The 12,304-nt window shown below is 50.8% G+C and overlaps 1 protein-coding gene across 1 annotated transcript in view; it reads left to right on the forward strand.

Annotated features, from left to right (window-relative positions):
* Nucleotides 1-12,304, forward strand: part of Cacna1s (calcium voltage-gated channel subunit alpha1 S) — a 64,624-nt gene that overhangs the window by 27,418 nt on the left and 24,902 nt on the right. The window contains exons 11-19 of the mRNA XM_075988086.1: nt 2,170-2,395; nt 3,149-3,356; nt 4,377-4,497; nt 5,794-5,908; nt 7,087-7,180; nt 7,838-7,907; nt 9,797-9,929; nt 11,106-11,235; nt 11,752-11,811. Of these exons, the coding sequence (XP_075844201.1) occupies nt 2,170-2,395; nt 3,149-3,356; nt 4,377-4,497; nt 5,794-5,908; nt 7,087-7,180; nt 7,838-7,907; nt 9,797-9,929; nt 11,106-11,235; nt 11,752-11,811 (1,157 nt within the window). The remainder of the gene's footprint in view (nt 1-2,169; nt 2,396-3,148; nt 3,357-4,376; nt 4,498-5,793; nt 5,909-7,086; nt 7,181-7,837; nt 7,908-9,796; nt 9,930-11,105; nt 11,236-11,751; nt 11,812-12,304) is intronic.

The raw sequence follows: 12,304 nt of genomic DNA on the forward strand, positions 1-12,304 counted from the left end.
AGACATATGACTCTGTGGAGGAACATTGCACACTCAAACTGTAATAAATAACAAAGAGGTCTCTGGGTGGGGAGGCAGGGAGCTCATGAACTTCCTCATGGAAATATCTTAGACCTAACCCCTCAGGGGTGGTAGCTGACTCTTCATGCCTATGCAGGGATCATAGACAGGACCCTGGGCCTGGGTAAGGTGGGGAGCAAAAGCCAGCACACTTGCTTAGAGCCAGGGCCCGGAGAGGCTGCTTGTGTGTAAGGGGATCTAAAGCCTTTTTGCCTGTTGAGATAGGCGAGGAGTCTGGAGGTTCCCTCTGCTGGGGGTCCCCGGAGGGAAGAAGAATGTCACAAGGGAAAAGTTAACTGCAGCCTGTGTTCAACCTGTGTCCTTTAGATTCGTGCACCATCAGCATCTCCTCGTAATCTTTCTTTTACCATCTTACCGTCTTTCATTGCCTTCCATGGATGGACTGGAAACAATTAACATCTGTCTTGTCCTACAACTTATCGGGGTACGAGGTCCAGCTTGCAGCACCTTTCACAGAGCAGGGATAGTAAACCAAGACAGACCCGTACAAACCAATCAAAGACAAATGGAAGCCCTGGGGGAGCCCTTCAGAAGTAGGCACAAGTGTCCTTTTTGGAATGTCCTCAAGTCAAGGCATATGAATCCCTGGGGGAAAGAACATCTCCAGTGATGAGCTCCCGTGGGAGAAAAATCTCAACTCAAATAAAGAACAGAGTTGCTCTGGGGAAGAGTCACCAGCCTGATGCATGCGAGTGAGCTGAGCAGGAACATGGCCTAACAAAACACGACAGAAGAGATGAAGTTCAAATGAAGTGGAGGCTACAGTTTGAAAGAGTAAAAAGCAAACCTGCCATTCAGATGCGTGCATGCACCCATTTGTTCATTCATTCATTGCAGTCTTCTTGAGAGCCGCTTAACTGTGGTACACATTGTCAGGCAGCATTAGTAAACCCACGTGAAAATGGAACCCTACCCAGAAGAGGTGAATTTTGATTCCTAGACCGAGCAGACAAATAGATGGTGGTGGTCCTACTTTCCAAGACGGCAAAGAGAGTCAGTAGCCAGGTAGTTCTGGCAAGTGTGGGATGATGGGCAACATCCACCCTTATGGTGCTGGGCATACTGAGTCTGAGGTACCTTTGAGACAATCTAATGGTAGTGTCAAAGAAGCTGACGGGAAAACGGGGGCTGGGTTGCCATGGAGAGGCTGGGTCTAGGGAGAATGAAAGGTGGGGCTCACTGGAAGAGCAGCGCTGGTATTGCAGTCATAGATCATCACCAGATATTAGGGGATAGTACAGGGCTCAAGACCAACAGCCAGCGACTTGGTGAAGGATGTGTGGCAGAGAGGACTGGAGAAGACAGGGGGGTAGGCTTGAGGAAACCCCACAGAATGTGGTGTCACGGAAGCCAGGGTGCTGGAGGAGAGAGTATCTGAAAGATCGAGCAGATGGTGAACAGGATTGTGGGAGAGCAAGTACGTGAATGTCTGTGTCTGCTGGGTTTGGCAACATGGAATTGACCCTGGAGCTGGATAACTGAACACGAAGAGACCATTTAAAAGGAAGAAGGGAAGTAGCTAAGAAAGACAAACAGATACTGATAGTGGGCGTCCCAGTTGGGACCGGGCCAAGCACTGGAGAGCAGATTGCCTTTCATGAGGCCCAGCCTCTCTCTACCAGGAATACAGACTGTGTTTAAGGAGGAAGAGTGAACCTTCATGGATTTATACAGCCTTTCCCCTGCTAACTAGGGTAGGGATTACCATCCTGAAAATACAGATTTAGGTTCTTTTGATGGGCAAAATCCACCAGGTTTTCCTAGGGGGGGGATTGTTGTTATTATTATTTTACATTTCTAATTGATTAATGAATTGATTGATTTGTTGGTTGGTTTTGTGGAGGGGGGCAGAAAACATTTCTGTCCTCTCTTTCCACCATATAGCTTCTGGGGATCAAATTCAGGTCATCGAGCTTAGTGGCAAGCCCTATATCAGCCCTCTTGCTGGCCCCTTCCTAGGACCTGAAAATTAAAAAGGCTCAAGAGCCGTGGAAAGATAGGGCATGTGTGCTGGTAGAGGCTCACCTGGGGCAGAGGCTAGGAGGAGGAGGAGGAGGGAAGGAAGCAACGTTCTGCTGCCCTCCGCAGATGTCGCCAACCGCGTGCTGCTCGCTCTCTTCACCATCGAGATGCTGCTGAAGATGTACGGGCTGGGCCTGCGCCAGTACTTTATGTCCATCTTCAACCGCTTCGACTGCTTCGTGGTATGCAGCGGCATCCTCGAGATCCTGTTGGTGGAGTCGGGAGCCATGACACCGCTGGGCATCTCCGTGCTCCGCTGCATCCGGCTCCTGAGGCTCTTCAAGATCACCAAGTGAGTGCAGGCAGCCGGGACCTGAGAGGCCGAGGATGCAGGGGCTGACAAAGTCAGGAATTGTCTCACTATTGCCTGTGTCAGGATAGGGAAAGGAAAGAGTTGGAAAGAGGAAGAAAGGAGAAAAGGGGAAGCCCTGGAAGATGGGAGGAAGAGACAGAGAAACGTGGGAGGGGTAGGGAAAAGAAAGAAGGGACACGGGGGAGGGGGACCATGCAGACAGGGGAAAGGGCTTTTCATTTGTGCTTCTTCCCCTCTGTGGGGATTTGTCAACCCCCCATAAGTGCTTGAAACCGTAGAGAGTGCTGCGCCTTAAATACACCATGCCTTTCCCTGAACAATTAACAACAGCACAAAATTACAATTATAATACCCTGTAACAATTTATGTGACTATGATCTTTCTTTGAAAATGTATCACGGAACTGCATTTACAGGATTTAATGATGTCCTCCACCAGCTCCAGACAGCTGAAATCACAGACAAGGGGGTCTAGGGTGTTCTTAAGCATTTACCCAATGCCAACATGAGCACAGGTCTTTACTCTTCCGGTGTAAATAGTGAGGATGGAAGTTCTTTCTCAGCCCTGCCGAGGAGTGTGCAAGGAGCATGCACCGCGAGGCCAGGGATTCAGCTACAGGAAGCCCTTTTCTATCATGTCCCAGTCTTGTGCCATTGCCGCAGCCCTCCCAAGCATGGGAGAACCAGGGAGAAGTCCCTGTCCCGCCCCCACCTTGCTGTCCCTCTTCCTCAGGTACTGGACATCCCTGAGCAACCTGGTGGCGTCGCTGCTCAACTCCATCCGTTCCATCGCCTCTCTGCTGCTGCTGCTCTTCCTCTTCATCATCATCTTTGCCCTGCTGGGCATGCAGCTCTTTGGGGGCCGATATGACTTCGAAGACACAGAAGTACGACGCAGCAACTTCGACAACTTCCCCCAGGCCCTCATCAGTGTCTTCCAGGTAGGTGCTCCGTCTGCGAAGACCTCGCTCTGGGAGATGCCTGAATCCTGCTTCAGTATCTGGGAAAACATCACCTGGTCGAGTTCAATACCCTTCTCATTTCCTATCGCCTGGGTCTTGGGCCACTGCAATCCTGTTCTGTTTGTCTCTTTCCCTGGAGCTCTGGCTGACGACGCCTAGTTTGTCGGTTTCTCTTCGTCCCTGCTGCCTGAGTGCGATAGCAGCTGATGCAAATAAATACTTGGGGGTAGACTGGCTGTCGAAGGTGCACTGCTCACATCTCTAGGGCAAAGTCAGACGAGCTGAAGGTGTCCTCTGCAAGCCGAGAAAGCCCAGGCATCTGAGACCCCTCTCTCACATGAGAGGCACAGAGGCTGCCTGTTTCCAAGAAGCCACTCAAGGGATCATGGCTGGGGTTCAGAGAGTGACCTTCAGAGCCACAGCCTCCCAGAGGAGCTTTCTTAGTGTTGAGCATAGACATGTTCCTTTTCATGTCATCAGTATCTCACAAGTCACTCTACCACGCAATACCAGCAGGGGTGGTAGGCGACCATCAGTCAGTCCCGTAGATGGCTTCATGGCTTCATCCTGCCTTTCTTCCGTTCACTACCTCACCGGCTGACAGGGATGGTGCTTTCAAGGGACTTGACCTTGGTGCTATTTTTGGAGGCTGGGGTAACAAAAGCCTGGCTGAGTGCAGTCCACTTCAGCCTGGGGATTAAGAACAGAGTAGAGGCCCTATGATCAAACTTGGCCCTTGAGAGGCTTGATAAGACTTTTTCCAACCACCCCGGGCAGCCAGCCCTTCAGTCTTTGGCTCCTCTTCCGAGCCCACTCTCTCCTCCCTGGAGCCCACTCGCTTCTCCTCCAAGCCCACTCACACCCTGATAGCACTGTAGAGAGCTGAAGGAGGAACAATGAGGGCAATAGGGAGTAGTCACCTGGAGGGTGGGGACCGGGAGAGCTGACAAAGGCCTTTTGGGGTGACTTGTCCTCTCACCTCGTGCTCTCTCGGCCTAGGTCCTGACAGGCGAAGACTGGAACTCTGTGATGTACAATGGGATCATGGCCTACGGAGGCCCATCCTACCCCGGCGTGCTCGTCTGCATTTATTTCATCATCCTTTTCGTCTGTGGCAACTGTATCCCCTGGGGGCCATGGTGCAAAGAAGAACTTGGGGGAGTTGGCTTAGCAGGGAAGACCGGGGTCCCTATGTGTCAGGAAGGAGGTCCCTCTGGTTCCCAGGTTTGTGGAGTGGGGAATGGGACACAGCAAAGGTAAACGCAGCAACAATATAATTCTTTCCACCAGAAATGTCGGAGAGCAGTAGGGACAATTAGCTGTGAGGTTGGTGAAAGCCTGACGTAAGTGGGAAGAAGCCCAGGGCTTAGCAGAGACGCAGTGGAGATGATGGGGCAGCCCGGTCCAGCAGCTCGGAGGCAGGCAGGGAGGAGCCAAGGTGTCCTCCAACCTGAAGGAGAAAATTTTTATTTGGTTTATACTTTCATATTATGGTCTGTCATGAAGGGAAGTCAGGGCAGGAACTCAAGGAAGAACCTGAAATCAGGAACTAAAGTAGGAACAATGGGATGGCGGCTCTCAACCTTCCTAATGCTGCAACACAGTTCTTCAAACTGTGGTCACCCCAACCATAAAATTATTTTCATTGCTACTTCATAACTGTAACCTTGCTACTGGTATGAGTTGTAAGGTAAACATCTGTGTTTTCTGATGGTCTTAGACGACCCCTGTGTAAAGGTCGTTCAGTCTCCCAAAGGGGTCGCAGCCCAGAGGTTGAGAATCTCTGGGAGGGATGCTCTTCACTGGCTGTCTCCCTCTGGCTTGTTCAGCTACCTTCTTGTTATAATCTAGGACCACCTGTTCAGGTGGGGCGGGCCCTTCTACAGTTAGCAGTTTAAATGAAGAAAGTTCCTAAATATTGTTTCCCTCTTCCCTGGTAGATCAGGTTGACAGCGGAAGCTGACACGAAGCTATGACCAGGGATCAGTCTGAGCTCTGGGACCAGGAATATTAAGCTAGGATAGGTCAAAAGGTGAGCTAAGCAGAGAGATGCTAATGGCACCCGAAGGGTCCTACTGCTGTGCTGTGGAATCTGACATCGTGGTGAGTGGGCAGGGATGAAGTCAATGCCCCTTGCTTTGCCTCACTCCCAGGGATCCCTGTCGGGCAGCTGGGATCTGTTCTGGTAGACATAGAATAAAACTTCAAAGCTCTGATGGGTTCAGGCCTCATCAGCAGTCAAGCTTCCCTGAGGACTTGACTATGCTCCTGGGCCTGAACCCTCCCACGGGTGCAGCTCTGGCAAGAAACTGCCACCTCATGGATTAAGTAAGGCCTTGAAACACACGGGGAAACAAAACTCTTGTGACAGAAACTGCCTTCCATCACAACTCAAGGCTCCTTAGCCGGCCTTCAGACATCCTGCTTAATGTCTTCCTGGCTATCGCTGTGGACAACCTGGCAGAGGCAGAAAGCCTGACTTCCGCCCAGAAGGCCAAAGCCGAGGAGAGGAAGCGCAGGAAGATGTCTAAGTGAGTGCTGGACCCTCTAGGAGAGAGCTGGACGGACTCTGGCTGGGGCCTTTAGGCTCTAGGCCGGGTCCCCCACCCATGAGCTGGATAAGCAGGGGCCACATGGCACCTCCTCTTGGGGGCAGGCTTCTCCAAGCAAGACATTCAGGCCTTCAGAATTTACGCCAAGAATTTTTTGGGCAAAACTAGAGGCAAATTGGCCTTCTAGACAGGCCTCAAGGAATGCAATGATCAAGCCTAGTGGTTCTGAGACTTTTCTCTCTCACAGTCCTGCTGTTCAGTGACTGGACCCCTTGGACAGGGTCATTTATGTTTGGAGCCTTGGGCTTCTGTGAAGTAGGGGTTGACTTCCCAGTTCTCTGCTGATCTGTCCCTCTGTGATTGGTCGTGTCGCTCTGTGCCTGGTGCTTCTGGGAGTAAATATAGAATAGGTTTTTTCTTAAATATTTATTTATTATATATACAATATTCTGCCACCATATATACCTGCACGGCAGAAGAGGGCACCAGATCTCATTACAGATGGTTGTGAGCCACCATGTGGTTGCTGGGAATTGAACTCAGGACCTGTAGAAAAGCGGCCAGTGCTCTTAACCACTGAGCCATCTCTCCAGCCCCCATGGGATACATTTTCTGAATAATGTTTCTCAAATTCAAACTGCAAATGATCCATCTGGAGGTTTTATGCAAAATAGAGTCCGTGTCAACCGGTCTGAACCAGGTGGGATGGATGAAGGCTTGAATTTCCAGCCAGTACCAAGACAATGCTAACGCAACTGGGTTTTAGAGGCTCACAGTTTGTGTGACTGAACTTCAGTCTGGAGCCTGCTTCCTTTAACGCATGTGCCTGCAGGAATGGGATGCTCGTTTCTTAGAGACTAGATGGAAATTGCTGGGGTAAAGAGACCAACGAAGACCCCAGGTCTTTCTAGGCTTGAAACTTGGACAGACAGGCCATAATTCCATTCTGAATCCTACATATGACAGGTACAAAGCCACTCCCACTCATTCTCTAGGACGAACACTGAGAGTCTCGCCCTTCCCATTTGGTGGTCATTGCTGCTCCTTCCCCCATAGATTCCCCTGAGCCGCTGGTGTGAAATATTCCTAAGGGTGTTGTCAGCCCCAAAACCATTCTTACAGTTTCCGCCTTGGATGTCCTTGCTTTTTCACTTCAGGGGGCTCCCAGACAAGTCTGAAGAAGAGAAGGCCACGATGGCTAAGAAACTGGAGCAGAAATTCAAGGGTGAAGGCATCCCCACCACGGCCAAGGTGAGCGCTGGTGCAGGGAATTGTACAGGCTGACTGGAGAGCCTCTGAGAGTCCCCTAGCTCCCCAGGTTACTAGGGGCACTTTGGGGATAGGAAAGAGACACAGGGTAGTGGGGGACAGCATCCCCTTGCTCTGGGAGGAGAGCCAACATCTACATCTCTTCCGGGGACTCCTGTGTGGGCAGGCACAGGCCCTTCAGCCTGGGAGCCAGACTTCCCTGGAGTCCTGTGTAGAACAAGAAGGCAGCTCACCTGCCTACCCACAGTTGTAAGAGCCTGGGTTTCCACTCCTGCTAGCCCCACCTTGAATGTTCCAGCCTGGCCCTGCTCACCGTCGTGAAGAGTGGGGAAAGGGAGTCGTGAGCCAGGGTCCTAGGCGCAGAGAGGTTGAACAGTTTGGCCTGGGAAGTTGTTCTCCTGTAGAGCCAAGGGAACACAGTGAAGACGGTCTCAGACCGGCTAGAGCCTTGGTGTGCCCAACACGGGCTTGGTCAAGTCGTATACCTTGTTGGACCTGACTTCTTATCTGTAAGCCGTAATAACCCCACTCCCATCCACTTCCCAGGTTAGAGGAAACACTCAGGAATCTGAACAACGCCCTCTAGCGCAAACCCAGTAAGTTCAAACATCCCACCACCTTCACTCTTCCTTTCTGCAGCTGAAAATTGACGAGTTCGAATCTAACGTCAATGAGGTGAAAGACCCCTACCCTTCGGCTGATTTCCCAGGTAAGGATCCCAGAGCCTGGGCTGAAGCGGGATGCTGTTGAAGGGGCACCTTGCTGATGCTGAATTTTCTATTTGGATGTGTCCTGTGCATTTCCTACTTGAACCACTCGATGGGAGGGCAGAACCCTAGAGATGTCCCTTCACCTAGTCTTGCCAAGAAGCAACCTGCAAGCCTGCCTCTCCCCACAGTACACACAGCAAAAATAATATTCCACACATGCTTCCATTTACTTTTATTGAGTTCCAGCTATCTGCTCAGTACTGTTTGCAAAGAGCACAGGACTGGCAGACATACAAGTCCTCCCTGCCCACCGGGTTCTATCCAAAGAAGGGGCATTTCATTCATATGGTGATGGGATAGATCATTCCCTACCCTGGATCTCGAATAAAACCATGACTGCCAGACTGCACTGTCTGAAAATCCACAAGAGCAGAATGGAAAGGATAAAGCAGAGCAGCCCCTGAGTGCATAGAGCCACCGGCTGCAGTGTGAACCCTGCTCATCTGGACCAAGGGCATGATGCATGAGAGAGGCAGAGTCAAGCTGGATTATCACCATACAGCCTCTCGGGGAAACCTGGGGCACAAGTGCTGTCAGGCTCTGATAGCTCACTGGGGAACCGGCTGGTTAGCTTGAGTGTCTCTCAGCTCCAACTGGCCTTTCTGTGCTGGGAATGGCGGCATTTGGCACCCAGTTGGCCTTCCACAAATCAAACAAATGATCACAGGAAATGATTTTCCTAAACAAAGTTTGGGAAGCAAAGCTGGCCAAATTTCTTCAAATGTCTAGCGGGAGTAAATATTGAGACCGCGTCCTGTGGAGCTGTGTCACCTAATGGGTAGCCTCTGTTGGGCGCGCGTGGCTGTGGAAAATCTTATGTTAGGGGAACCGGAAGGGGCTAGAGAGAAATGAGAGCAGGGGCAGAGAACATGTGGGCTGGAGAGAGGTCTGACCAAGACCCTGAATACATTTCTATCTAACCTCTCTCCAAAAATAAGTTGAAATGGCTTTTGACAAAAGTTCTGTGCAGTCTGGGCCCTAATGCACAGCCCTATGATTCCAGCTGCTCTGGAGGCCAAGGTGTGGGGATATAGGCCAGTGGTAGAGTGGTGAGACCTTGGGTTCAATCCCCAGTACGGGGGTGGGGGTGGCAGATATGTGCAATAAAATTAACAAAACAAACACAGACCGAGGAATAAAGAATTGAGGGGAGCTGCAAAGATGCAAACGCTAAGGATGAACCCTCTCTGCAGTAACAACCATGGCAGGCCAAGCAGATGTGAGGGCCATGCTGGGGAAGGGGTGGGGGCTCTTAGGATGGAGAGGAGTGAGGGTGTGATTTGGGTGGGTTGAGGAACCCACAGGTCTCCGCCATGGAGAGAGCGGAATCAGGTGCTGTTGGCACGCTTAGGGTCTTGGCCAGGTTGCTAAGGTGGGGAGGAGGCGCGTGGGTGGAGGGACCCAGGCAGAGCACAGCTTTAGGCCTGTGCTCAGAATGCGCTCAGAGTACCTTTTCCTCCTCTCTGCCTTCTGCTTCGCCTCGCTGACCACAAGCCTGGCCAAAGCTCAAGAGATTCTGGTCCATTCTGCCCACGCTAGAAATTCTTCACTGTTTTTAGAATCCTAACCCAGGATTAAAGGCATGCACTACCATGCCCAGCCAGATTCCTCAATCTTGTTTGTGGCCCTACTTACAGAAGGTTTGGGGGACTTCTGAGCTAGACTGTACTCTACGTACCAAAAAGGGAAGGCCCAGGCATACCTTGCTAAAACCCCAAACTGGCCTTTGCTTAGCAGCTTCAGAGGCTCCCGGGAGGACTCTGAGTACAGAAGCCAAGGACCTGGCAAGGTTTGGAAATACCCCTTATTTCATTCCCTCTCCCCATAGGCGATGATGAGGAAGATGAGCCTGAGATCCCAGTAAGCCCCCGGCCACGCCCTCTGGCCGAGCTACAGCTGAAAGAGAAAGCAGTGCCCATTCCAGAGGCCAGCTCCTTCTTCATCTTCAGCCCCACCAATAAGTAGGTAGCACTGTGACAACCAAGTGGGGGAGCTGAGGAGGCTCTGAGACAGTGGCTCCCCTCCCCAGAGAGATCTACTCTGGGTTCTCCCCATCTTCGGGTACCTTATGCACAGCTCACTCCTTTAGGTTATCGTCTTGTGCTCTGTCTAAAATGCTCACAGTGAGCTGGGGTGTAGCTTCATAACAGAGTTTGCCTAATATGCATGAGGTGCTGGTTTCAATGCCCAGCACATCACAAAAATAAAATACCTTTAAAATGAACAAAACGCTAGTATTTCTGGGAGATGTAGTGCTTTTAAGTTGTTTTTTTAAATTTTTATTTATAATGTATACAGTGTTCTGTATGCATGCATGTAAACCTGCAGGCCAGAAGAGGGCACCATATATCATTGTGAATGGTTGTGAACCATCATGTGGGTGCTGAGAACTGAAATCAGGACCTCTGGAAGAGCAGTCAGTACTCTTAACCTCTGAGCCATCTCTCCAGCCCCTGCTTTTAAGTTTTTCATCAGTTAGTTACTCCTAAGAGGGACTGTCATTGCTAGTTCTTTTCTTTTTTTAAAAAAATTATTTTTTAATATAAAAAATATTTATTTATTATGTACACAATATTCTGTCTGTGTACACAATATTCTGCCTGCAGGCCAGAGGAGGGCACCAGACCTCATTACAGATGGTTGTGAGCCACCATGTGGTTGTTGGGAATTGAACTCAGGACCTTTGAAAGAACAGGCAATGCTCTTAACCTCTGAGCCATCTCTCCAGCCCTGCTAGTTCTTTTCTAAGGGCAGTTTTAGACGAAGCATGGAGAGAGTAGGAGTATTTATTAGTATTATAACCTGCAGCTTTGGAATAAGCAGACTTCACGGAGTTTCTTCTGCCCCAGGGAAGGAGATGGGCCTGCCCCGTTCTTGGCTGGGGACCTCATGGTGGTGGGCACTGGTAGAGGGCACAAGTGACGTAGGAGCTCAGTTGGGAGACGTGACTAAGACTGAAAGAGCAAAGGGGGAGCCAAACCCTGCGTGTTCAGCCAGGGGCTCGTGTGGGTGCAAGGTTATACTTGCTCCCTGCCTGGGCGGGGACAGCAAGTGGAGTCAGCGGCCCTGTATGGGACAGAAGCTAGTGAGGCCTGGACTTCCAGCATCTCACAGCTCGCATCCTCCCACCCGACCAGGATCCGTGTCCTTTGCCACCGCATTGTCAACGCCACCTGGTTCACCAACTTTATCCTGCTCTTCATCCTGCTCAGCAGTGCTGCGCTGGCCGCTGAGGACCCCATCCGAGCTGACTCCATGAGGAACCAGGTGACGGCAGCCCCTTCGACTGGTTCGGCACCCCCAACCCACTCTGGGGTCCAAGTTCAGTTATACCCTCTATGTGGCCAGAGTCTCTTAAAGTTTCCGCAGGGCTGGGGCTGGACACTGCTGTTCTGAACAGTGCTGCCGTAGCAGAAGCAAGTTAGGCTCTGCCTGCCTGCCCTGAATACTGCTGGTGCTGGCGGTTATGATGGCAGTCAAGATGGTAATGACGGTGGTGGGATCGATAGTGTCGATGATAATGGTGGTAATCATAATGGTGGTGATTGTAGTGATGCTAGCGGTGGCAGTGATATTAATGGTAACAATAATGGTGTCATAGCGATGATGGTGGTGGGAGTTGGTGTTGATAATGGTGATGATATTGATGTGATGATGTAGTAATGTTAACGGCAATGGTGATGTTGATGGTGGTGGTGATAGGAATGCTGGTGAGGACGGCTGTGGTGGGACCATTGTTTTGCCAGTTCTCTCACCGGCTGCCTCTTTTTGCCCCACCTCCAGATCCTTGAGTATTTTGATTATGTGTTCACTGCTGTTTTCACCGTGGAGATTGTCCTGAAGGTGAGTGAAGATGGCAGGACAGACATCTCTGGGGACGAAGTGTCTCTGAGATGTGTGGCTCCAGCTTATACACAATGGCTCTCTTGGGGACACTGCTAAGGAGGGGAGGGAAGTAAGATTGAGATGAATGTTGACAGGAAAGACTAGTCAGGTCCAGGAGGCCACACAGGGCTCCAGCTCCTAAGCGAAGGGGAGTGAGGCAAGGGGGCAGGTGACTGAGTGGAAGGTCGGAGATGAGAAATATACCCAGCTGTGACCACCACCAATCAGAAAAGTACAGGTCTTCAACATGGAAGACACAATTAACCTAAAAGCCACCTGGAAAGTGCGATTTGCCCACAGCCCTTCTCTCTAGCCACCAGGCAAGTTCTTGTCCTCCTAGAGTTCTCAAAGAAGTGACCCCTGAGAGTGTTCTAGTGAGAGTTCAGTAGACTTGTAGACTCCAGGCTAGCTTTACTGTATCTTGGTCACGTGCTATGGAGCCTAGCTGTTT

This window comes from Microtus pennsylvanicus, chromosome 10 (assembly GCF_037038515.1).
Source record: "Microtus pennsylvanicus isolate mMicPen1 chromosome 10, mMicPen1.hap1, whole genome shotgun sequence".
Lineage (NCBI taxonomy): Eukaryota > Metazoa > Chordata > Mammalia > Rodentia > Cricetidae > Microtus > Microtus pennsylvanicus.